Source organism: Ischnura elegans, chromosome 2 (assembly GCF_921293095.1).
Source record: "Ischnura elegans chromosome 2, ioIscEleg1.1, whole genome shotgun sequence".
Lineage (NCBI taxonomy): Eukaryota > Metazoa > Arthropoda > Insecta > Odonata > Coenagrionidae > Ischnura > Ischnura elegans.
The window spans coordinates 65,339,220-65,364,233 of record NC_060247.1 but is presented as its reverse complement, the minus strand read 5'-3'; the positions used below and the strand labels follow the sequence as shown (position 1 = coordinate 65,364,233).

Here is a 25,014-nt window from a genome sequence, read left to right as displayed (position 1 = left end):
GTAATTTTTTCATTTTTAAAAGATGCATTCTAAATATCAACACAGTCGATACAGTTGACGACCGCTGTTATCCGCGTCCTCCAGCCGCGCTTGTCTGCAGCGAGAGACGATACTATTGAACCCCAGGTCTTCAGGTTGAAGGTGATAATCTCGTTATTTCGCCGCCTCATATAGCGCATTCCGTCGATTCTCTGAGCAAATTTGAAACAGCAGTCATCATGAACATGGCCGCGGAAACTTTAGCAAGAATTGATACAGTTGTCTCAAAAAAAGGTTAATGTAATTTTTAGTTAAAAGACTAAATTTCTTAAAATGATGATTTCGCGTTAACACATTTATTTATAAGCAGATTCATTCACTGTGAGGAAGAAAAGCGGGGAAAGTGGCAGTCGGCTCTTGGGGGCCAAAGAGCAAAGAATGCAGCTTGCCATGCATGGCACCCCCCGCAAGTTTTCATCGACCCGGCTTCATCAGCAAAATGAGATATGTGTCTTTCTACATATAATTGAAAACGATAGTACCTACCAGTGAAAGTATACGTCAGTCAGGCACGTTATCATTTCTAGGATAAGAAAAGTCTTCATTAAGCCTTTCAAGACGCCAGTACTGGAGACAGTTGTTTTTTAATAGGAAAGTAAAGGTCACGCAGCGATAAATTATATAAATGATTTCATACTTTATTATAACAAATTATCAGTTCTTAAACATATTCAGTCATTCCAAAAAATCATACTTTTTACACAACAATTCTTTGAACACAAAAATATTTTATATTAAATCCATAAAAATACATTTACAATGACGAAAAATATGTTAACATGATATGACTACGGGTTCTCAGCACACGCAACATCCCTCTCCATACCAGAACAGCCATTAAGAAATGCACAGAGGGGAAATCAATCCCTTTACACCTCTACTAAAAATATATATACCTATTTACATGAATGATTATTATTTATTAACTGCGCTACAACAATTTGGGTTCAAAATACGAATCATGAATTGCAGTTGCCAAAAGTAAATACAGGGGTGGAACAAAGATGGTGAAGTAGAAATCCTATATTCATAGGAGTATTTGAAACCACAAGGATAGTGTACATCATACTTTGAATCAGTAAGCTTCAGAGATGTTATAAAATAGATTATTTTATTTGAGAATTGTATTATTTTTCGAAATATTTTAAGCTTTTCGAGAGAGAAGTGAACATATAAGGGACTAAGATGTATTCTTTGAGCCCCAGCAGCAGAAATACACTGAAGTAAACGTAGGGCTTAAGTGAAAAATCATAAACTAGGACCAGAAATATCACAGCTTTCGCCATGCCAAATGGTAAACATTAAAAAAGCGCATACATAACTTGCAAATATTTTTTCGTTATCACGGAGTTTAAACAATTACCACGATTAATTCAAAATCACCAAGGAATCACTCCCAAACTTTCCAAATAATTTTTCGAAAGAAACCAAAAATATTGGCATCTGAGAAATATTCATATAAATTATTTAGAAAAGTATACTCATCCTCTTGGACCACAAATGGTGGACTTCATTTGCACAGGAAGCCTAACGGCAAAGTTTAAAAACGACACAACTCAAACAATAGGCACTGCTCACTAGTTGCTCGAGGTCCATAACGTAAAATTGAAAAAACAGCGTTTAACGAGGCAAAAGTAATTGAGCAATCCTATAGATTTTTGAACCCCTAATGTAAATTTTCCACAATTCATCACCATGGAACGATTGAAACATCAACAAGGAATTAAGTCAGACGAAGATACTTTGAAGAAGGAGTAGACATTTCCCTTAAAAAGAATAAATACAGTTTTCTCTTTGATTACCAATTCATTTTGGTTTCCAGTGAGAGTTTTCTTCACGTTGGATATAAAATAGCAATGCTAACCACCTTTTAAAATAATTTTTGGACATTGGGAGCACATACATTGGTAACCTAGGATGAAGCTTACAGCAGATAATTTTTAAAAATTAATATACATAAAATCAATAAGCCCTCGCAGCCCAAACTTTGGAAAAAAACAAATAGCAAGCATAAATATACCACGTAAGTTTTCCAAATAATAGAAATGCTTTCGGCAAAATTTGGATTTAGAGAGACTTTCGCAGCAAAAAAAACCTTTACCCCCTTCGAATCTAAGAACATAATAGAGGAGATTATTATTTTGGGGACAGAAAAGCACTTCCATGTATCCAAAATATTAATCGAAAACCGGGATTCACTCGAGAAGAGAGAAATATGGTATTGCATCACGTTCCACTTGGCCGTGTTGGCAAAGAACAGATTAACAGACTCCATATCACTGACACACACAGATGCCGTAAGGATGAATATCATCCAAAAATACTTCGGTCCAGGTGAAGCAGCCTCGTTTTCACTTGAGACAAGGAAGAAAACTCTAAATTTTTAAGTCACCGAGTCTTCACTTTCACGTCTCACGGAAATAATAGTCATTCGTTCCCAAAAAGAAGAACAAATGCCAACACAAAACACTATGCGATATAAACAGCACAAGGTTGGGGAAGGACCAATACGCACTATGCTCAATATCTCAACCAAGGAAGAAAACACGTCCATGCATTCGAATTCTCCACATTTTAAAGCCTCTTTAAAAAAATCATGGCAAAAGAAAAGTCACAAAAATGGTCACCTTGGCGATGCACTTGACACAACTATATCCATAGCCTTAGAGGGCTATGGAATTACAAATATATCCATGGCCTTTTAGGCTATGGATATATTTGTATCGATATGATACTACATTGGTAACCTCAGATACCGAGGACCGCATGTATACAGGTATGATCAATCATCAGTTCACTTTTCGATGGTGCTTTGTGGTCATCGGGAATTGAACACACCATCTCGGCCCACCTGGTTCGCCTGGTTGCCTCTGCCATTAAGGTAGACAGGCTTGGGCGTCATAGGCTTGGGAGTCTCGCCAAATGTCGCAACCACCTTGACCATTGGAGCGACCTCTTCGACAGGAGGCGGTGGCTCGGAAGCAAGTGGCTCAGACTCCTGGGGTTCAATCAATCCATCGATAACCGTCTCTTCACTCGGCTTTTTATCGGGTTCCGCCTCCTCAGCCTTATTCCGGGACTCATTCTCCGCCTCCTGGACCTCCTTCTCCTCCGGTTCTAGTGGGATGCTCTGGTAATCCCCACCCCCGTAGAAATTGGGAAGAGGGTACGATTTCTCCTTGTCCAGAAGCGACATCTCCACATCTCTGGATACACCCTGCTTGCCCTCGTCCACAGCTGGACCGCGACCGTTCTTCTGCGCTCCCTTGGTGGTGCTGCTGTTCGTCTTCCTGCCCCGGACGTACACGTAGCCCAGGACGCCGAAAAACACGGCCGCTACGACGCCCAGGGCGATCCAGGTGATGAGCGAGTCGCTGCCCTGCTCCTCGGCGCTGTCCTCCGTTGCAGCTTCGCCAACTCCCGCCATTGCTGCATCCTCTCGAAGACCCGCATCTCCTTCCGAAGGATTGCTGCCGGCTGGTACAGGCTGAGCCACCACCTTGGCCCGGCGCATAGAGATGTCGACTCCTTTGGCGGGGCTGGTGACCGCGTTCTGTTCCGCGGTGGCTTGCGGGACTTTCTGAGTGGTGGCAGTACCGGGTTTGGGCTCACCCACAATACCCTTGAATACCGTGTCGGAAATTCCTGCCACAACCTTTGGTAACAAGTTCAATCCGAAAGGATCCTCTTCGCTCTCCGTTTTGTTCCTCTCCTCGGGGAAGTCATCGTCTGGCAGCTCGTCGTACTCCGAGTCGAGCCAGTCAACATCTTCCTCGTCTTCGGAACCTGATGCAGCCTCGCTACCCTCCGTACTTGTACCGACTTCTGTGTGCGGCTTACCGGACTCACCTTCCTTCGCGCTCAGGCCGTGGTCACTTTCTTTCTCTACTTCCTCCTCAGACTCGGGCCAATCGTCATCTTCTTCGATTTCCTCTCCGGACACGACTTTGTGCTCTTCGCCCGAGTGTTCGTCATGCTCTGATCCTTCGTCGCTCTTTACAACAGGCATCTCTCCCCCTTCGTGGTCCTCTTTGCTTGTCCCTATTTCGTCATCCTTGTCTCCAGTGCCCTCTGCACCCGAGTGCAAGGGCGGGTGCCAATGTTGACGGTGGACCTCGTGGACTACGGGAGGAGGAGCTTCCGTTACGTCTTCTTCCTCGGCCTCGCTCCCACTGCCCTCGTCCTTGCCTTCGGAAACTGTTTCGGGAACAGCGACTACTCCAGTGCTTCCACTGCCAAATTCTTCGTCTGAGTCTCCATGGGCCTCCACAGAGTCCTCGATCTCGCTGGTGACTGTGGTGACGTACTCTTCACTGTCCTCGTCTGACTTTTCATCTTCGTCCTCATGTTCTACAGTCGCCTTGCTACCAGTTTCAGAGTCGTGCTCTCCATCGCGCTCGCTCTCATGTTCATCACGGTCTTTATCAAGATCATCATCAAGTCCTCCTTCATGTTCTTCGTCATGTTCTCCCTCATCCTCTTCATCATGTTCACTGCCATGTACTCTTACATGTTCCTCGCCATGTTCTTTATCATCTTCCCCATCGTGCTCTCTGCCATGTTCTCCCTCATGTTCATCATCATCATCATCTTCCCCCTCATCTTCCTCCTCATGTTCCTCGTCGTGCTCCCCTCCATGTTCCTTTTCATGTTCCTTTTCTTCACCTACATGTTCTATTGTATGGATATCATGCTCTCCCTCATGTTTATCACCATCATCTTCCTCCTCATCTTCCTCCTCATGTTCCTCGTCGTGCTCCCCTCCATGTTCCATTGTATGGATATCATGTTCTCCCTCATGTTTATCATCATCATCTGCCTCCTCATCATCCTCGTCATGTTCTTCGTCGTGTTCCCCTTCATGTTCCTTTGCGTGTTCCTTATCGCCACCTACATGTTCTCCTGAATGGACACCATGTTCTCCCCTATGTTCATCATCATCATCATCTTTATCATCCTCCTCATGTTCTTCGTCGTGCTCTCCACTATGCTCCTTTGCATGTTCCTTATCGTCACCTACATGTTCCCCTTCATGTTCCACCCTCTCTTCCTCCTCATCTTCGTATCCCACGTGGGGGATCACGCCAATTGGGACATCTTCGCCACCACTTCCTTCTTCGTCTTCATCTCCCCATTCTTCGCTATCCCAACCTTCTTCAGCCTCCTCACTTATCTCCTCTCCCCCTGACCCTTCCGTCCCTGATGCCTCTTCGACACCCTTTGTCCCCGACGCCATTCGAGCCGATTCGTCGGCTTCGTCTTCTTCCTTCTTCTCTTCTGCGTCCCCGCTCGCCTCATCTTCCGTGACCTTCGACCCTCCAGCCTCTGCGCTGCTCTCCTCTGCCTCGCCTGACTCGTCTTCCGCGTCTTCCACCTCGTTCAAAGTTTCCGCGTCCGACTCTTTGTGTTCCCCACCTTCCCACTCGTCCTCGTCCTCAGACCCACTCCCGGTTTCCTCAGCGCTCTCTTTGGTTTCCTCAGACGCATTCGCGTGTTTAGGTGGGACAGGGTGCGTCGGCACAGATTCCAGTTCCTTCTCATGCTCCGATTCATTTTCTGGTTCCGTTTCATTTTCCGACTCTGATTCATGTTCCCCATTAGATTCGGAATCCGGTTCCGATTTATGCTCCCCTTCCGATTCATGTCCCGGCTCAGATTCAGGTTCCTTTACCGATTCGCTGTCGTCTTCGGATTCCGTAACTTCCTCTGTATCCTTGTCGGGAGTCGAATCTGTATCACCGTCCACTGGTTTTGATTTCAGCTTGTCGGTGGATATTTCGTTCGAGGACGGGTCATCGATATCCTCTGTAGATTCATCACCCTCCAAACCTTTCTCCTCTGCATCGGACACACCGCTTTCCTCGTGGTCGCGATCTGACTCGGCCTCGGTCGAATCTTTTGCCGCCGACTTATACTCGTCGCTCCAATTGTAATCATAATCATCATCCTCATCTGCGGCCTCCTCGTTTGTAACATTTTCTTCCTCATGCTGAGCCTTGGCTTCATCGTCCCCTTTATCCGATTCCTCTTCTGTACCGTCGTGCTCTTCATCTTCATCTTCGTAGCTCCAATCATCGACATCGTCGTCATCCGCGTCTAGCTGCCTAGACGGTCTCCTTAACGGCGAGTCTTCTCGCTTAATCAGTCCCGCGATTTCGTTCTCCTCTTGCATGCGGTGTCCATGTGCTGATAGTGATCCTGAGGAGGGCTTGTGGATGGCGGCCCCTTCCCCCGTCTGAAGGCAGAGGGCGAGGATCAGGAGCGCCGAGCACCACGCCACCTTGGTCGTCCGCCTGAGCCGGTTCGAACTCGGCGCCTCTGGACTCGGCGAGTAGAGTGCCATCTCGTGCAGCGAACGGGAACTAGCACTGTAGAGAGAGTAAGAAAACGTAATGAGGATTTGAATTCTACGGTGAAATGCCTATTTTACTATATTTAATCACGGGCATTTAAAGGCCATTTATTTAGGGGGAGCTAATCACTACTTTCTGCAGCAGCTTGTTGGTAAATCACATCGATCAGCGATAATGCATCTCCTTCGGGCAGAGAATTTCAGATATTCTCCAATTACCGTTGAAAAGTTTTGTTGAACTGGCGATAAAATTTGCAATGGAAAGCCATGATAACCACATGATCTAAGTAAAAGAGAGATACATCACAGTTAACCTATGGCTGCTCCTAAAACCAAAAGTTCTATCCTTCTAAATTTTTAATTTCTTAATTTAATGAAAGGGAATTAATTAATTGGTATGTAACATCAAAGGAATTAATAAAAATTCCAAATTTCACGATCATTCAAATAGAAAGAGCGAATAAATATCATTCCTGTCATAAACGCTGCACAGTGGGCTAGAATCGAAAAAAGCTGGCCAAAACCTCAAAATCGATTTTTTTGAGCTAGGAAATTGAAACTTCGCATACACATTCTAAAATAAATTGTGCATAACCACCCAGATTATTTTGGTCCTGTGTTTTCACTTTAACAATATATGTGAGGTCAAAGTTGAGCAAATTTAGCGAAAAACGACCACCCTCGATTTTTTCTGAAAATTGCCGACTTTATCCTCGTGCAGTGGTTTTATAAATAGTTTTATCGACAAAACTGTTATACCATCTTAATTGACACTTCTTATTCTTTCATTTGAAAGGTTTTTAAAGATTTTGTTTCATCAATAACCATAGATACATAACAAAATGGCGGAGCCTGTTTTCAACCCATTTTTTTACATAAACGTAGAAAAAAAGTAGACATTGTCACCGGCTTACACTAAGTAACTTATATCATGTCGTTCTTTGAAGCTTCTACATTGAGAATCTAAAGTCAAACCTTGCACCAATTTGCAACCCCGAATTTTAAATCGTTTTTTCGAACGCACGGACGACTCCGGTTCTGGCCGGCGGCGGCGGAGAGTACGGCGACGCGGCAAGCGGGTGGATGCAATATGGTCTCATTCACTTTTATGTGTGGATAACAGATATATTAGTGACAGAAATAATCACCAGAAAGTAAAATTTATAAATATTGCTAAGAATGACTCTCATTATGCAATCGTTGGGCACTGCAAGAGGTGCACTGAAAGGTTTCTTTCTTCGAGTGCATTCCATGGAGAATGGACTTAAATCGCGTGCTTAAACTGGGGAAACGGACTATTTTACTGAGTAATAAACATTTTAAAAATAACAGTTAATATTCCTTAAACGTGATGGAAAATGGCTCTATACAGTACTTGATTTTGCCGAATTTTGCCAAATCAAGTACTGTCTTGGTGCTTGAAGAGTTCATTATTCTTATTTAGTTTATATTCTTGATTTAAAGCAATTAATAACTATTCCTTATGCAGCACAATTTACATGTTGCTCTAGTTTAGCCAGTGCAGATGGACGTCAATTCATGTTTTCAGGGTTGTATCGAAAGAACGAATAGGAGGAAAACGAATGCAAAAGGAAGATACAGTGACCATCCTCGGAGGCAAGAAGAACTCTTGCCAAGTGGATAAAATGCAACCCCGAATATTATGTTATGTCAGATTAAGAGGCCCTCTCAATAAGTAATTGTGACCATGCAGCTCACCAAATTTCGGTGCAAGAATCTTCGAAAATCTGAAATGCCAGGGATTTAATATTAACCCAGCGATGAGAGAGTGATGCGAGCATATGATTTCATTTACCCGAGTGAAATTATTGTAGCCGAGGTTATATAAGAAGTTTCCAAAAATGGTTCTGTTCTCTTACTGCGACTCGAATCTTAACGTGCATTTCCACAGATCCTAGTTTCGCGTCGCATATAAAGTGCACTTTAATTTGCAAACACGGCTTTGATAGCAGTGAGGACATGCGAAATATAATTGCACGTGGGAACGAGGGCCTATGTCTCATGAATTATTGCTCGTGAGCACCTTTGTGCCTTCTTGTTTAGGTAAAAAATGCTGTTCGTTAGGCGAAGCATGAAACAGGCACGAGTATTCAAAAGTCATCACAATTATTCTAGATTTCCTCTCATAATAATTTAATTTTCTCTCTCTCTCTCACTGACGCTTTAAATACAATTATGGTATGCCACCAACCGTGCATAAGGTCTTCATTCAAGGAGCTGACATTGCAACAGAGTCCATTCTTAATTGCGACAACTGACAGGGGAAGCAATATAGGCACGATATAAGGACGTGAGAAAGTTCCGTGAACGGTTGACTAGAAAAATGGCACGAGCGGCCACAAATAGGGATTTATTTCGAAGACAACTCCTAATGTCATAACTGATAATGATAAAAATTATGCCAATTAAACTGGAGGAAACACACAGCTTACCGAACAATGTAATGGATCTGTTTTTGAAAAAGGAAAACAATGCTTTAGCTCAGACAGTGAAAGTGATAAAAACTCGTCAGATAGTGAATGAAAAAGAGTAACCTTTTATTGCTGACAGTGCTAATTGCAGAATGTTAGTTGGGAAACGCGTAAATTGTGTTGCTTTTGTTAATGTTATGTTTGTATGGTAAAATATTCCTGAAAAATAACCATTTTGTCAGCAGCGCAGTTCATTAAGAATAATGACGTTGATATATAGGTAAGAGATTTAAATCAATACTTTATATTGAGCATAAGACATAGATTAAAATGAACTGTTATTCTTAGAAAGAATACATTATTCGATGTGAGTAATATGCCTTCCGAAGCTTTTAAAGCTAAAAGGAGTTCAAACCAAAAACAAGTTCGAAGGACTCGGCACTACAACAATACTATAAAACGACCGTTGTCCGAAGGCCTTTAAATATGTATGGCAGGTTAGGAAGTGGAGGCCATGGATCATCGAGGGCTCTTGCCTAGAAATAGAGCTTGTTAGTTAATAAAAGAGTCCGTTTCCCCAGTTTAAGCACGCGATTTAAGTCCATTCTCCATGGAATGCACTCGAAGAAAGAAACCTTTCAGTGCACCTCTTGCAGTGCCCAACGATTGCATAATGAGAGTCATTCTTAGCAATATTTATAAATTTTACTTTCTGGTGATTATTTCTGTCACTAATATATCTGTTATCCACACATAAAAGTGAATGAGACCATATTGCATCCACCCGCTTGCCGCGTCGCCGTACTCTCCGCCGCCGCCGGCCAGAACCGGAGTCGTCCGTGCGTTCGAAAAAACGATTTAAAATTCGGGGTTGCAAATTGGTGCAAGGTTTGACTTTAGATTCTCAATGTAGAAGCTTCAAAGAACGACATGATATAAGTTACTTAGTGTAAGCCGGTGACAATGTCTACTTTTTTTCTACGTTTATGTAAAAAAATGGGTTGAAAACAGGCTCCGCCATTTTGTTATGTATCTATGGTTATTGATGAAACAAAATCTTTAAAAACCTTTCAAATGAAAGAATAAGAAGTGTCAATTAAGATGGTATAACAGTTTTGTCGATAAAACTATTTATAAAACCACTGCACGAGGATAAAGTCGGCAATTTTCAGAAAAAATCGAGGGTGGTCGTTTTTCGCTAAATTTGCTCAACTTTGACCTCACATATATTGTTAAAGTGAAAACACAGGACCAAAATAATCTGGGTGGTTATCCACAATTTATTTTAGAATGTGTATGCGAAGTTTCAATTTCCTAGCTCAAAAAAATCGATTTTGAGGTTTTGGCCAGCTTTTTTCGATTCTAGCCCACTGTGCGCTGTTTGAACTCGAGGTGAAGGCGTCGTAGTTGCTAAAAGTACCGTCCAGAGGTCTCACGCAAACCGTGATTCTTGCTGCCCTCCAGAATGCGGCGGGGAATCTTAGAACTACCAACGAGAAGCGAGGGAGATGGAAGAAGTAAGCACTTAAGAATGAACGAGTATATCTCGTGACAAACAATAACTTCCGCCACGCAACGAGTGCATCGGAGTACCTGATATTTAGAGGACCACTTCATTGGAGACAATCAACCACCCAAGAGGCTGATAGGAGTGGGAGAGAATAGAGTAAGGTATCATGAACTTTATATTCTTAAACTATCCCGGGAGTGGACGTCAATCGGTTACAGTGGCCCAGCTATTGTTTTCATTAACTCATTGACACTTCAGGAATATTTATAATTTTGAAACGTGAAGCATGTTCAAGCCGAAGGGAACATCGTACTTTCAGGAGACAGAAGCACAGGTTCCGATCATATAATTATGGACGCGTATTGGATTTGTTGCATGGAAAGCAAGCAAGATCCTTGACGCCCTTGATGTACACTCCCAGTCAGCTGATGCTTGAACTGTCACTGAGTTTTTATCATTTGCACCTCTCTGTTTATTAAATTTCTGAGGATTACATATTCAATACTAACAGGCAGACGTGAAGGAATTTTTGTCGTCGAAAGTAAGCAAGTCAGAAAAGAATTTAGGTTTGGAGTAGTAATATATGTCGATGGATGAGTAACCAACTTACCAAATGTTTTCTTTCTATTACCGAAGAGTGAGACAGGTGTCAAGGCCGTTTTAAAAAGTAAAATCTACTCTTGCAATGCCTAGGTTAAACGACTGCATACAATTTGGATAAAGTTCACTTTTAAAATATCTCATGTAATTAAAAATTCACTGCATGAAACATTTTTTAACCGGGGGTAGTAGAAAATACCTTTATGCTCCACTTCAAAGGTGAGTTTTAATCACAAAGTTTGCAATAAACCACGATATTTTAATAACTTTGGAGCTTAAAAAAATCTCATGGGGTAGGAAGAGATTAAGCACGTCGAGTCATTCTGCTGAAACATCTCAAATTTACCTGCGGTACGCACTATATTTAAGTAGCGGTGATTTAAGCCGCAATTTGCTAAATTTACACCATGTTTGTCATTTAAACAAATCATCCGTTCCATCATGCAGAGATCAGGACTCAGTGAGGACAGACGAAAAGGAATGGATCAGTATTTCCTTTTCGCCTGTCCACACTGATTACTGCCACGAATTTAATTTCAGTCCAACAAAAATCAGACTGATCGCCTCTCGATAAAAAAACGTATTGTACTTGGTCACGCTTAGCTGATGAAAAAAACTTCACCCTTTTAGCCCGGCATGAATAAAATGCGCGGTTAGAAAGAGAGGATGAATGTGACTCCTCAAACACTCGCCGAGTAAAACAATTATTGACTCTGGTAATAAAATTGGGAATCTAACGAAAAATATTCCAGGAAGACCGAATAATGTTTACCGGTGGAGCAGCTCAGCAATGTGGAATGTCATCTATTTTCTAAGGAATCGGCTATGTTGCAATATAACGCGTTTGCTTCCACTTCCGCAAAGTTATTTCGATGTAAACAGCGACAAAGCTTGGAAATGTAGGCTGAAGGGGCGGAGAGTTGAGTCAGCGTTGGGAGGAGGAAGAGAGGGGAAGAGGAGGGGAAGACCTTGAGGAAAGTGGTCAGTGTCTCATTCAGACGCTACTGTATTTATAACCCGACTTCTAAGTGCAAGGAGGCAATTCGCACCTTGAAGTGAGCATTACTTTAAATAGAGGTAATCAATACCGGCGAGATATGTTGGAGATCATCCATTTCACACATTTAAAAACTTGAATGAACTCTTCACTAGATTTTATTTTGACTGCAGGCAGGGGCGGATTTAGGGCAGAACTAGGTAAAATAAAGGCCGAGAAATATTTGTAATACAAAATACCGCTTCAAATGTATTTGAAATATAAAATACAGCTGAGAAATGTGTATGAAATGCAACATATAAAGTACCTTTGACTTTGGTATTTGAATAACAAACTACAAAATAGTATTTTAAATACCTTTTAAAATATAAAATATATTTGTATGGAAACTATGAAATCTCAAAAAAAAATATCTGCCTTGCCACGTCATGGATAGTTGCAAACATGAAGAAAACGAGTCTAACGAAAACGATGTGACCTCTGAAGCATAATGTTACAGAAAAGTTATCGGAGCTACTTCAAAAGTATTTTTTTAATTATTTTTCTTTTAGAATGGAAAAATACCAAAAATCTGTGTTTGAAATACAATATATATCCAAGTCGTGTACTTGAAATAACAAATAGAAATTACGAATGTATTTCAAATGTGTATTTTAAAATACTTGTATTTAAAATACTGCCCAGCCCTGATATATGGTAGGGGTCACTGGGAACATAACCCCCCCCCCCCCCCCAAATGTTATCAAAAATTTAAAATTTTTATCAGTTTAGTAGTTTTTGTACACCTGTAAAGGAGTAAAGGGAGTTTAATTGAAAATGAATGACCGTTAGTCCCAAACGTGTGAGAAGTTTTGAGTTGTATTCATTACAGAGCGTGGCACTATCTTCTGTATAAACACAGGGGGGTTTTCCATACTCCCTGAACCCAGGTCATGACCCCCCACAAATCTAATGCTGAATCAGCCCCTGACTGCAGGAGGGGATTTAGCATAGGGTAGAGGGGTTAGGGAGTCAAAATTAGGAAAGATTGAAGCGAGTAAGTTGTCTACCTCCGGCCACTCAGCGCTATCGTAATCTTTTACAGTGATACCTAAAGATACGAGCTCAATTCGTTCCGTTAGCTTATATTTCCCCCATTAAAATTAATTGAAATGTCATTAATCCGTTGAAGCCCCAAAAATGCCACCAATTTCTTTTGTTACTTACTTTTGAATAAGAAAAATGTATTTAAAAATTACAAAAATATTATAAATCATAATAAAAGAGAATGTAAAGTAAAAAAAACTGGCTTTGTTAATGGTACCTATTTCTATTTTGGTTGCTTAAATGCAACTTACACGCAACTAAAATTCTACTGTATCCATAATTTTAGTAATTGCTTTGTTTTTCACTGTTCTTTGCCTTTTTCGCCGTGTGCAGCGCCGAAGTCGGCCGTTCCTAGTATCTCAATTTTCGTTCGTATTTCTCAAATTTCGCTTGCTAGACGGATCTTATTCCAAATATCTCGTATGTTAGGCCACTCGCATCTCTAGGTACCAGTGTACGTGTACATCAGATTATGATATCGTGTTTCCTTTTTTACGTTTATTGCAAATGAAATATATCATCGATTGTACTTTTTGAAAATGGTTTTTGTACGCATTCCCGAAACCGCATTTCGTTTAGGAGAACTCGGTAGATGAACGGTAAATATATGTTTCGACGAAAAAAAATCTTTCTCATTAACCAACCTTTGCAAGTTTAAAATGAGATAACGTGACAGCTACCGCCCATATTTCATGAGTTGCTGACTTCATTACAATTCTTATTCATTATCTCGTTCAGGGAGAACCTTTAATAGGAAAGGAATGGCGCACTGGATTGGAAGCAACGAGCAGACATACACATAGGCCCATTCACAAAACAGAGAAGGAGGTAAGACGCTGTTATTATTAGTAATAATTAAAAATCTAAATAAATGTTGAATAACTTTGATTCTTCGTTGATGCAATAAAAAGAGGATCGATACCAGGAAAATATAAATAAATTTTACTTTTTGTGAAAGCAATCATCACTCCTAGACTACCAAGCTGTCGATATACATCTTGACATAAAATACACCGGGAATTGCCTCAGCACCAGATGACATCTACCATGTATAAGTTGTACCATGATTGCAATGAATACCGAGACGAAATATACACGTTGGTTGTCACGACGGCCCGACGTTTAACTCTATGACCTTTGACCCCCATTATGACCCTCGGAGGTCAAAAAATCAACAATACGGATCTATGAACGGTCTAACCAACTTTGGCACCCTCCAAAACCTATGGTTTGACACGTTGGTTGCCATGATGCCCCGACGTTTAACTCTATGACCTTTGACCCCCATTGTGACCCTCAGAGGTCAATTAGTGAACAATACGGGTATTTGGACAATACCAATGACTTGGGCACCCTATAAAACCCATGAATCGACACCTTTGTTGGTATGCTATTCTTTTTGTCACCCTTATGACCTTGACGGTGTCCTTACTGGGTCAACGGTTACATTTTCGCAAATAAAAGTTTTATTTTCGGGTTTCTCATGTCCGAAAACCTAATAATTGACATCTTGGTCAATGAAATTCAGAAATTTTTCTACCTCGATTTTTTTAACATTGAAACCCCATAAGGCAAATTCAAATTTTTGGTTTTGACCCAAATTGTGAGGTCAAAAGGTCAAAATTGTAAAGTTTTGCTTACACTCAACAAAACTTAGGACCTTTCCCCATAAGTGTGCCAATTTTCACGAAAATTGCTCGATGGAAAGTTACTAAAATTACAGATCAAAAATGACACACGACCCTTGGGACAGTCTGTATAGCAATCAGGCTTCCGACTCACGTATTCACCTACACAATCGGTTATTGCTATGTATCAATTCATTTACTTTCTTTTCAATTCCCACTTTGAAACCTAAGAGCAAGGTTACTATTATATTCGCCCTAAAATTGATTATAATACACTCAGCAGGAGTGATTACTTTTGGCTAGCCTCTTATTCGGGAATAAAATCATCTCCCCGAGTGACGGCATAAAAAGCAAACTTTCAAAAAATTTTAATTGGTTTGGGGTATCCTTAGGCTTCCGGCCTGGGAAAAAGAAATTTTTCGTTGTCAGAATAAACAACTTGCTCCGCTGACTATCCCAATATATTGGTGGATACCGAATCAAGCGTCTACGAAGTACATGCTAAAAGTAATGTGCAGTACTTTTCGAAGTACGACGGTGAATCGTTGATGTTTTTCTGATTATCGGAATACACGATCTCACATTAATTGTTACTGTCTGAAGGAAAAACTTACTCTGCAAGCCACTTTTAAGTAAAACAAAATTGTTTATACCATAAAAATTAATTTTCACAGCATTGACATCAGTAAATTTTGTCCGTTATGTGGAGACCTTCAAGTGATTAAATTCGTTTAAAAAGGGAAGGGAATAATGAGGGAAAACCTAGCTTTTGCATTACCACTTTATTACATTATCTTTGTACGTCTCGGTGGAGGTAGGGTAGTCTGAAAGTCCTTGACTGATAATCCAAGTGCCACGGGTTCTGTTCCAACCAGGGTTGATTTTCTTCCATGAGAGCATGTATGTCCATCCATTAAATTTTAAGAAGGGACTTCATAGTCCTAAATTTGGTTGATAAATAAAGACGAAATTATTATTTAATTATATTCATCACCCCGTAAGCAATAGCATTTGACCTTTACTTGGTCTATAGCAAATAATAATGGACGACCGCAAAAATCTATTCCCAGGTAACCCACTAGGGGGGACTCGAATCTGCGACCTGATTTCTAGGCGAGGACCATAACCTGCCGCCACAAAGGCCGACATAGTCACGTGGGAAAATTGAACCAAAATAGGAGCAAACAATCTTTTAGAGCAAGGTGTGCCCGCCCACACTATAGAGGAATATTCACAACTTCCAAAATCGGAACGTTCTCCGGAGAAACTCACCAAAATCATATTTGCAGCTCATCTTAATAATTCACTTTAACATTGCGACATTACAATAGGGTAGTTTCCATCATCAAAGAAAACGAAAGGCATCGACTGCGATTCGTTACCCACCATTAGTGTATTCATAATATACAAATTATTTGGTTTTAGAAATCCCAGTTTAGACGAATGGCAATGGTCAATTTTAACTGCATTTGAAAAAGGCCAGTTTAGCACCCTTGCGATGCCACTCCACGTGACGTCAAAGGGACCTAGTTTCTATACGAGTAGGTAGGAGTTTTACATCGCCTGAGATTACCAATGCATGCATGAGGCACAGAGCTCAGGGAAAGATGTCTTAATGATCACCTATTAAAACTGGCTAAAGTCGGAAAGTTTTCCTCGTTTGATAAGGTATTAATAATCCTTATTTACGCCAAGCGCTACCTGCTAGCAGGGTACTCTGCTACCTGCTTGCAGCCTACATCTCAGCGGCGCACACATCCTCGCCTAAAGGTCACCTCAATTTGCGACAGCGGGAACCATAATGACGTCACACGGGCTTTTCCCAGCATTCATACTTAGCCGTCTTGTTTTCGCGCGCTTGAAAATTACCACTTTTCATTTAATCGCAAAAAATAGATATCACCATTGAAAAATCTAATAGTGTGAAATTCGTGCTGGAGGAGTAATAATCTTTCGATTTAGGCAATAAAAAAATAAAAGGAAACCGCCCTATTTGATTTTCTCGCGTTAAAGCATGTGAATTCCATTCGCGTCTTTGCGTCAAGGTCAAATCTCAAGCGAGCATGACAGTGAGGGCGAAGGGGGTTTAACCCGACGTCAAAACTCATTGGGAAAGTGAATGGGCGGACGAGGCTGAATTGGCCGACTCGAGGACTGCAGGACGGGGCAGCCGTATTAATAATAATTAGCGAAGCAAGTGATGGGAGATTTCCGAAGTCGCATGAGTAATACCTTAGAGTAAGGAAAGGGCGAGGCGAATATTGAATCAGAATTACCTCCAAGCTCATGCAATATAAAGGCCAATTTATTTAAGGAGATAAGAAAGAAATATTGATTACATGATATAAAAAATATTAGCTTTACAGTAAAAGGAGTTGATAAAATATAACGCCGTCTGTACGTCGACCGCTCCTAGCCACGAAGTAATATTTAAAAATACCATTCCACTCAGGCGTATTTTGAATTCCTAGTCTACAAAATCGTAAGTGTAAAACCTGAGCCACATAATCCTATCTGAAATATTGTCCACAAAATCCTGCGTCAGAATACCATCCCGCAATGTCGTATCCCGGCCACTAATAATGAATTAGTGGCCGAGATACGACTTCATGACGATAATGACAGTTGTTTCATTTTGTGAACTCGATTTTCGTTCATTTTTTAGGGTAATTTTTTATGAAAAACATTTTTGTGTTTCATTTCAATATTCTAACAGTTCACTGAAGATAACTTTGCGCAGCGTAAAGTGGTATTGTTCGGAACTACGAGTAAGTACTATTGTCTGACCTTGTGGTGTAGTGGTCAGCGTGCGCAACTGATGAGCTGTAGATTACAAGTTCGATTCTAACCATAGCGATTTGTTAGGGGTTAGGTTTCTAGTCCCAATCTCGCCCAATAAACACGAATTATTATAATTATTGTCCGGACTTGCGTTCACACCACCACTCCCGCCAACTATCGCTGGGACGATCGATCGAACAATCGTAGTCCGAACGAGGCATAACCATGTCCACCATTAGTGTGCTTGCGTGTGAAATCCAAACACCTGTAGCTAAAGCGTGAAACACATGATATTTTTCTTCCATCCCTTTTGAGGGACAGCTCCAGCGATCGCTCCAATGGTGGCAGAAAAAATTACTTTCAAGCGATCATTTTCCGCGACTTCCCTTCTTCCGTCCCTGAAAAAACCGCTGTCAGCAAGTCAGATGATACGACCATTAGCAGCGATTGTTACGGGAGGCTTTTCTTATCATTGAATGATAGCTGTAAATACGGAAAGTGACGGATTAAGCGATGGAAAAAGGGACGGTGGAAATGACTGTTTGATTCAGAAAATAATGGGTTAGGTGATCACTCTTTTGGTCCCTGAAAACCTAACGCTTGAGCTATCATTCTGAGGGACGGAAAATCGTGTGATTCAGGCCTTCCTCCGGGTTGGGCTCTATCCTTACCTTTACCTGCTAACCTCGATAAAATGATTGGATCGCCAGCATCGGTTACTCTATTTCAGAAAGTTATACTCCGATTTAGACGCGGAGTATAAAAATGAATTAATCTAAATTTATTAAAAAGTCTTGATAAAAATTAAAGAATATTTTGTTAGTAGATATCGATAGAGTAAACTCAGGATATAGGCTTAAATTTTTGGTCGCCCATTATAATGGACTATTCTGAAAAATAGGCCACTTTAGCTGACATTGTGCCAAGAAATAATTTTTTTGAACTAGATAACCTATATGACATTGTCAGCAAAAACGATTTTGATGGATGCCAGTGAAACCATTCACACACATCGGACAGTGGCGTAGGTTTCCCGGGTTAAACACCCTCCCCCACCTTGAGCCTTTAAAATAGGCGACAAAAACGAGTAAGATGGCCCCAATAAATTAAACGATAATATCGGTTACTGGAGGTAATAAAGGTCTTCACACGTTAAGAGAAAAGATTGGTATGTAATAATGTTTTTGAATCCTAAAATTCACATTTTCAGTATAAAAAAATCCCAAAATTTTCACCGGACCCCCCTTTTTGCCCTTGGGCGTTATCCATGCACCCCGGAAGGACCCCGAAATCTCTGGTAAAACCATTTCAAAATCCTGGCTACTCTACTAACATCAGTAATACCAAAGATATATATAGAACGTGAGAAGGTTCCCCGTCAAATCTTTCCGAATATTTCTGGCAGTTAACTCAATGATGAAAATCAAATGGATCGACCGAGTTAGTAACGAAGAAGTCCTAAGAAGGGTAGGAGAGAAGAGAAGCCTCATGAAAACCTTAATAAGAAGACGGAACATCCTTATAGGCCACATCTTGAGACATGATGGCCTGATGAAGACAATCGTCGAACGACAAGTGGAAGGCAAGAATGGAAAAGGAAGACCCCGAACAAAATATGTGGAACAAGTAAAGAGAGATGTGAAAGAGAAGAAATACGTAGGTGTGAAAAGATTAGCTGATGGGAGAACTGAGTGGAGAGCTGCGTCATACCAATCCTAGTATTGTTGACCATTGATGATGATGATGAACTCCTATAAAAAATTGAATCGAGGTTGTTAACCGGCTGGAAGGCTTGGCTGATCGGATACCGGGAACACGCTTGCTATTTCAAAATCCATCGCTGGGCTACGCAGAGAAGGTCGCTCACCAATCTGACATTTTTTCCCACAGGAAACCGCGCTAACTGAAGCATGCGATACGATAACGAAGGACCACCAACGAATAAAAGATTCTTTTTATTTTTCAGCTCGCTGACCGAAGTCTCAGCCTTCGCCATGAGCAGAGATTTCCTTGGGCAGGAAATATCTCCTCTTATTTCGGTCAAAAATTGCTGGCTCATTCTTTTTTTCCATACACTATGCCCATCAACTCAGCTTTCAAGTTTTTAAGATAGTTCATTATGATAGAGATAATTTTGCAATATTAACTCCTACGTATGGTAAAGTTTTGCCTCATACCTGATAAGGCTTCAATCCTACCTAGAGGTGCACGATAAAATAACCTGTGATAGAAAAATAGCTGTTGGCAACACTATAAGTTTATGAAGGCATGGGAATAAATACACATAAAATGTCGTTGATAAAGAAGGTAAATGGTTCTGTTCAGGAAACTTGAATTGTTATTCAGTATTAAGTCCGTTGCATTGCATCGGTAAACATAGATAAAGGCCCCAGTCACATGTTGCATTTATATTTTGATGACGAAAATGAAATATTGAATTCATAAAGTTTGACTGGTCGCTTGAGTGGAACACAGAATGAATTTTGGGAACGCCTTAGCAAATATGCTAAGCGAGATAACTATCACAGCAATAAATTTGAAGGTTAAAGGATCACTCATTCAATATCGCCGAAAAACATAAATGTTCCTTTTTTTAGAAAGGTAAAAAACAAATTTCCTGTTTATAATTTATCCCGTTCAATGTCATTTAAAAATATAAGGCATTCTGAAATATAGAAGCACGATATTCACGAACCATTTAAATATTGACGCTAAAAATAAGCAAAGATTTTCAAAAAGTTGAACATGAAACTACCAGCTGAATAAAAAGCCGTGAAATTTCGTCATTCCACACATTCTCGGTAAAAAAAAAATTGTCGCGCTTCGCCACCAAACTGTGGTCACGTTATAGGGGACACACGGAATGAATGAAAGGATCACGTTACAATTAGCACCTATGCCAAACACGAAAACCTCCACTTCCCCCACTGCATTGACGAGAACGGTGCCGTAGTTCACCGCAAAACCTTCGTTTTTATTTTGTTAGCCGAAGCCAACGCGAGAGGGCGAGGCCGTCAAATGGGGGACCCGAAGCGTGTCGGACGAACCCGTGAGTGGTCACGAGGTCCCGTGTGTTCGTGGTCCTTCACCCCGTCTGTCTGTCGACTGCGGTTACCATGGACTCTCTGCTATGGGTGACCATCCCGGGTCGTGGGACGGTGTCCTCAGCCACGGCGCGCGGCGGAGAGGTCCCAGGAACACATTCACGGTGGCAGGGAGACGCTTCTGGGGGAACAGTTATACGGAATAAAAACGGTTTCCGCGGTGATTGTTTGATCTCTGCATTTTCTCGGGTTTTCTTTAATGTGACTTAATTATTCTTCTTAATTATACACGATGTTGTTTTCTCTTTTTAACTTATTTATTCAACTTCTCTGGTAACTATTCAACAACTTTTTCTTACCCTTGACAACCCTTTGCTTATTTATAAACTTCAACTCTTAATTTTGTTGATTTAAATTAACATTTCGTTAAAATGATTACTATTAACTTCAACACTTTCCCTTGTTGATTTAAATTAACATTTCGTTTAAACAATTACTCGAACTCTATGCTCTAAATCCATATTTTTCACTTTTGACGAAGCACCTGCGAGCCCATAACCTAATGTTACTTAATTATTCTTCTTAATTATACATGATGTTGTTTTCTCTTTTTAACTTATTATTCAACTTCTCTGGTAACTATTCAACAACTTTTTCTTATCCTTGACAACCCTTTGCTTATTTATAAACTTCAACACTTAATGTTGTTGATTTAAATTAACATTTCGTTCAAATAATTACTATTAACTTCAACATTCTTCCGCGTCAGATGACTTGTGGATAACAGTTTCGCTGGCAGTACGGCCTTCTAGGGTAGCCAGCGAAACTGTCCACAATACCTTAAATGCAGAAGAAAAATGCGGAGATCAGACATACCTACGGATGTTTAGAGCGAGAAACGAATTGCATGGCAATTTCATGAATTTAATGTCAATCGGTGGCGGCGAGTTTAAGTCCTCGCCATGCCAAACAAGAGGCCGCGGGTTCGAGTCCCTCCTTTATAGGTTGCCCCTATCCAGACCAATACATGCCTTTTTGGTGGTACGGGAAAAATAATATATTCCGTTCGAGTAGGAATGGCTACTCACGGTACAAGACTCGCAATCTCTGCGGTCATATAATACAAGAAAATACTGAGTCCTTCCACCACCAATCAACAAAATTTGTCCCATGTGGTCTCGGATTTTGATGATAATTTCTGTATGGGTTATCTAAAACCCGAGACAGTTTTGCTAAAAAAATTCATAGGTTTGATGCATAAATTTTGTAATTCTAATGTTTAAATGTAAAAATAGCCATTCCTTAGTTGCCACTAAATTGTATTTTGAATGATATGGAAGGCATGTCTAGATAATAAAATAAAAGTTTTGGGAAATTCGGAATGGACCATTTGAGAATGGTTCATTAACGATTATTCAAATTTAAAATAAAAATAATAGAAGATGGCGTTCAATAATTTTTTAAAATTTTAATGTCTCACACAAAGTTTAAATTTAAAACAAGCCAAAATTCATGGATCTTCGGCAATTTGCATGAGAAACAGATGGAATTACACGATTCATTATATATATTTTTCGGCATTTGTGTGAAAATTTTATAAATGCATAAAAACAAAACAGCATTGTTTTCGAAAAACGGTCAGGGGAATTTATTAGTATTATTTGGTTTGTATTAAATTTTATTTTCGAGTGAATTAATCAATTTTCATCAAAATCTGAGATCCTAAAGGATAAAATTTCTTGATTTGCGGTGGAATGACCAGCAGTAATATGGAACCGCAATTACATTAACCGCGATGGTAATTCAAATACCGTATATTTCAATCATGACAGACCAGTGGCGGATCCAGGATAGGGACAAGGGGGGCAAGGTGATGGATCTGGAGGTAACCTACCAGCAGTAGTGGAAGTCCGGGAAGCTACGAAAAGTTTGAGAATTTCGATGCTTGTAGCAACACTTTAAGGTTGTCTCATTACTAATATTCAAAAGAAGTAAGTTTTCATTAAAAAAATTTACGAACATTTTTCGTAATTTGGGTTTTCGGGACTCTCCTCTCTTGTATATATTCTACAAATGAAGAAAATTACCATGTTATCTAGAGTATATCGGCTTCCCCAGAGTAGCCTATCCTAGCCCCTTTCCGGATCCGCCACAATGACAGAATAATAGTTATCGCAGTTTAAAGAACATAGTGTAAGTCAGAATGGCAAATATTAGCCAGACATCAATTAAACATCGGCATATTTGCGACATCCGCCCTCTGAATAGCTACGATGGAAAAGGTAGTGGACATCAAAGCTCTAGATCAAGGAAATTAGAATTTTCATACGTTATCTTAACAATTATTTTTGCCCGTACTCCGAACGCATGTTGCAGCATCAGTAAACATAAAAAGTTATCACAGTGATTAGAACGAAAGGAAGTCTCCAGATAGGTAGTAATTCTGAATCATGAACCCACGCGTTGCCACGGTGATGCAATTGCATTCGTTTTAATGAGTAATTCAAGTATGGGAGTGGGTACAGCTAAAGTCATTTCCCACCACCCATTCGGCATGTTCCCTCTAATTTAACTCAGCTCTGTAAGACTTTTGCGCACTTACGTGCTACTATGTTAATCAATCACTGCAATTAACAACAGTAAGTTAATATCTCCCAGATATCTTTTTCAAACGATGGAAAAAAATATTTTCGTGCACTTTCGATCATGCGCCGTCTGCGGAGAGTTCATTACGCCTGCACACCACGGGCAAAAACCTTCGGCCACTACCTCAACGGCCGTAAAGGGATGTTAATTAAGCGCAAAGTATCTTAATTGCACATCGTTTTGCAACACCTCGACGTCATAAATTCCGAGGAAAATGAGGAAATTTTGAGTAAAAGCCAATGATAAAGGCGGCGATCAGTTATGAGAACGTCTATTTTCTCTTTTGCTTGGTGAATACGGTGAATAAAATGCTTAAAAGTCACTTTTTTCCATCAAACTGGTCATTTAGCTCGTTGGGCGGCAGCTGTGATCATTTGCAGCACGCGTGGGTTGAATGGGACTATTAAAAACGACGATAAGAGGGAATGATTTCAAAGGACGCCTTTCCTTTGACGACTAAGTGAGAGAGAGATTGCCTATTTCGCACTCGCCATGCCGAACCTCGAAAACGTTCCCACAGATGAATCCGGAAACTAACTAAAACCAAAGGAAAGCGGCCTTCGTTCAAAAAACCGTTACGAGTGAACTAAGAACTTTACACAGTTTTTACGCGAATTATGTTGTGAGCCTCTGGAGACTGGGAGGCTACATGCTAAGCTTACGGTGCTCAAGCAAATGAGAAGGAATATCTTTCAAAATGACACGGTGAACGTCATCTATTCATCTATTCATCGCAATGCTATTTTACTCTTTTAACAAAATTTGGGATATTTATAAAAAGAGGAAAATCGAATTAAGTTGACCAATATATGATGAAGCAGTGCCAACTCATCGGCAATACGTGATTTGTTGATTTGATGAAAAACTATCACCTATCTTCAGATACATTGGTTATTTGTTCATTTTATCGCACTCGATTCCATCGTTTCACTGACAATGGTGAATAGAAAACTGTCTTGGAAATACGAAGAGCATTAAATAAAAAAGTAATAAAAATATAAAAACCGAAGGAAAAATTATCACAATACCTACTATTTAATAAATAAAATGACGAAATCATGGTTGGATATTTTACACCCTTTTTATAAACGAAGAGGCCCACAAATTCCATTCTATAGGGAATGCATCCCTCTCGCTGAACTGGTCTCATTTCCTAACTTTGAAATTTAAAAGGCCTTTATCGAAATTTAATCGTACCTCAAAAATTAAAATTTCCTCCTAAATACATAGGCGGAATTTTAACATCTGAGCAAGACTGACACTTCGACCATGGTCCATGAAAATTTCAGCGCGAAAGTATAAGTTTTGAACAAAAAATGTGTCGGCAAATTACACCAGTCGAGTCGGGTTTATGAATTTATTCTATTAAAATTTTATTGCGAGACATTTGAGATTATAGCTGAGAGAAATCCTAGCAACGTTTCGTAGTTCATCCAAAGACCTTCGAATATGATTCGTCTACGCAACTATCAAGTAATCGACAGAACTGGCGCCGGTGGTGGACGTGTCAATATTTGAATGTTGCAGATCGGAGCGGAGGAGATAAAAACCTTGAGAGCTTGGTCAAACACTGAGCTAGAGATTGTCTTATCACCCGAGGGACCGCCAACAGTTACACTAGGTATCTTTGCTTTTGCGGAACTGCTTCGAGATCCGTAGTATTTGATACCATCGATAAACGTCTTCACACGCATGAGAGGCTTAGAGTTGTGAGAAACGTGTAGCGTCGTGAAAGAAAAATTGATAGATAATAACATTGCGCTGTAGGAAATCTTTGGGGAGGATTGTTGAAGGTCAACTTCTGCAAATCATATGGGAGCGAAGCTACTCAAATAGATTGCATCAAGACCTTCATTCAACTTCAATTTCCTCTCCGTCTACTCATTCAGAAAAGTTAAA

At 40.4% G+C, this 25,014-nt stretch overlaps 2 protein-coding genes across 6 annotated transcripts in view; one reads left to right on the top strand and one right to left on the bottom strand.

Annotated features, from left to right (window-relative positions):
* Positions 1 to 652: 652 nt before the first annotated feature.
* Positions 653 to 25,014, bottom strand: part of LOC124153879 (sarcoplasmic reticulum histidine-rich calcium-binding protein-like) — a 267,667-nt gene continuing 243,305 nt past the window's right edge. For all 4 annotated transcript variants that reach the window (XM_046527262.1, XM_046527260.1, XM_046527263.1 and 1 more), the window contains exon 2: positions 653 to 6,407. In XM_046527262.1, coding sequence (XP_046383218.1) covers positions 2,858 to 6,382 — 3,525 coding nt within the window. In that variant the 5' untranslated portion in view covers positions 6,383 to 6,407 and the 3' untranslated portion in view covers positions 653 to 2,857. The remainder of the gene's footprint in view (positions 6,408 to 25,014) is intronic.
* Positions 10,353 to 25,014, top strand: part of LOC124153880 (leucine-rich repeat-containing protein 15-like) — a 299,604-nt gene continuing 284,942 nt past the window's right edge. The window contains exon 1 of one of the 2 annotated variants that reach the window (XM_046527265.1): positions 10,353 to 10,489. The gene's annotated coding sequence lies outside the window, so the exon portion shown is untranslated. Of the gene's footprint in view, positions 10,495 to 25,014 lie in introns of both variants that reach the window. The other variant, XM_046527264.1, reaches the window with a different exon arrangement.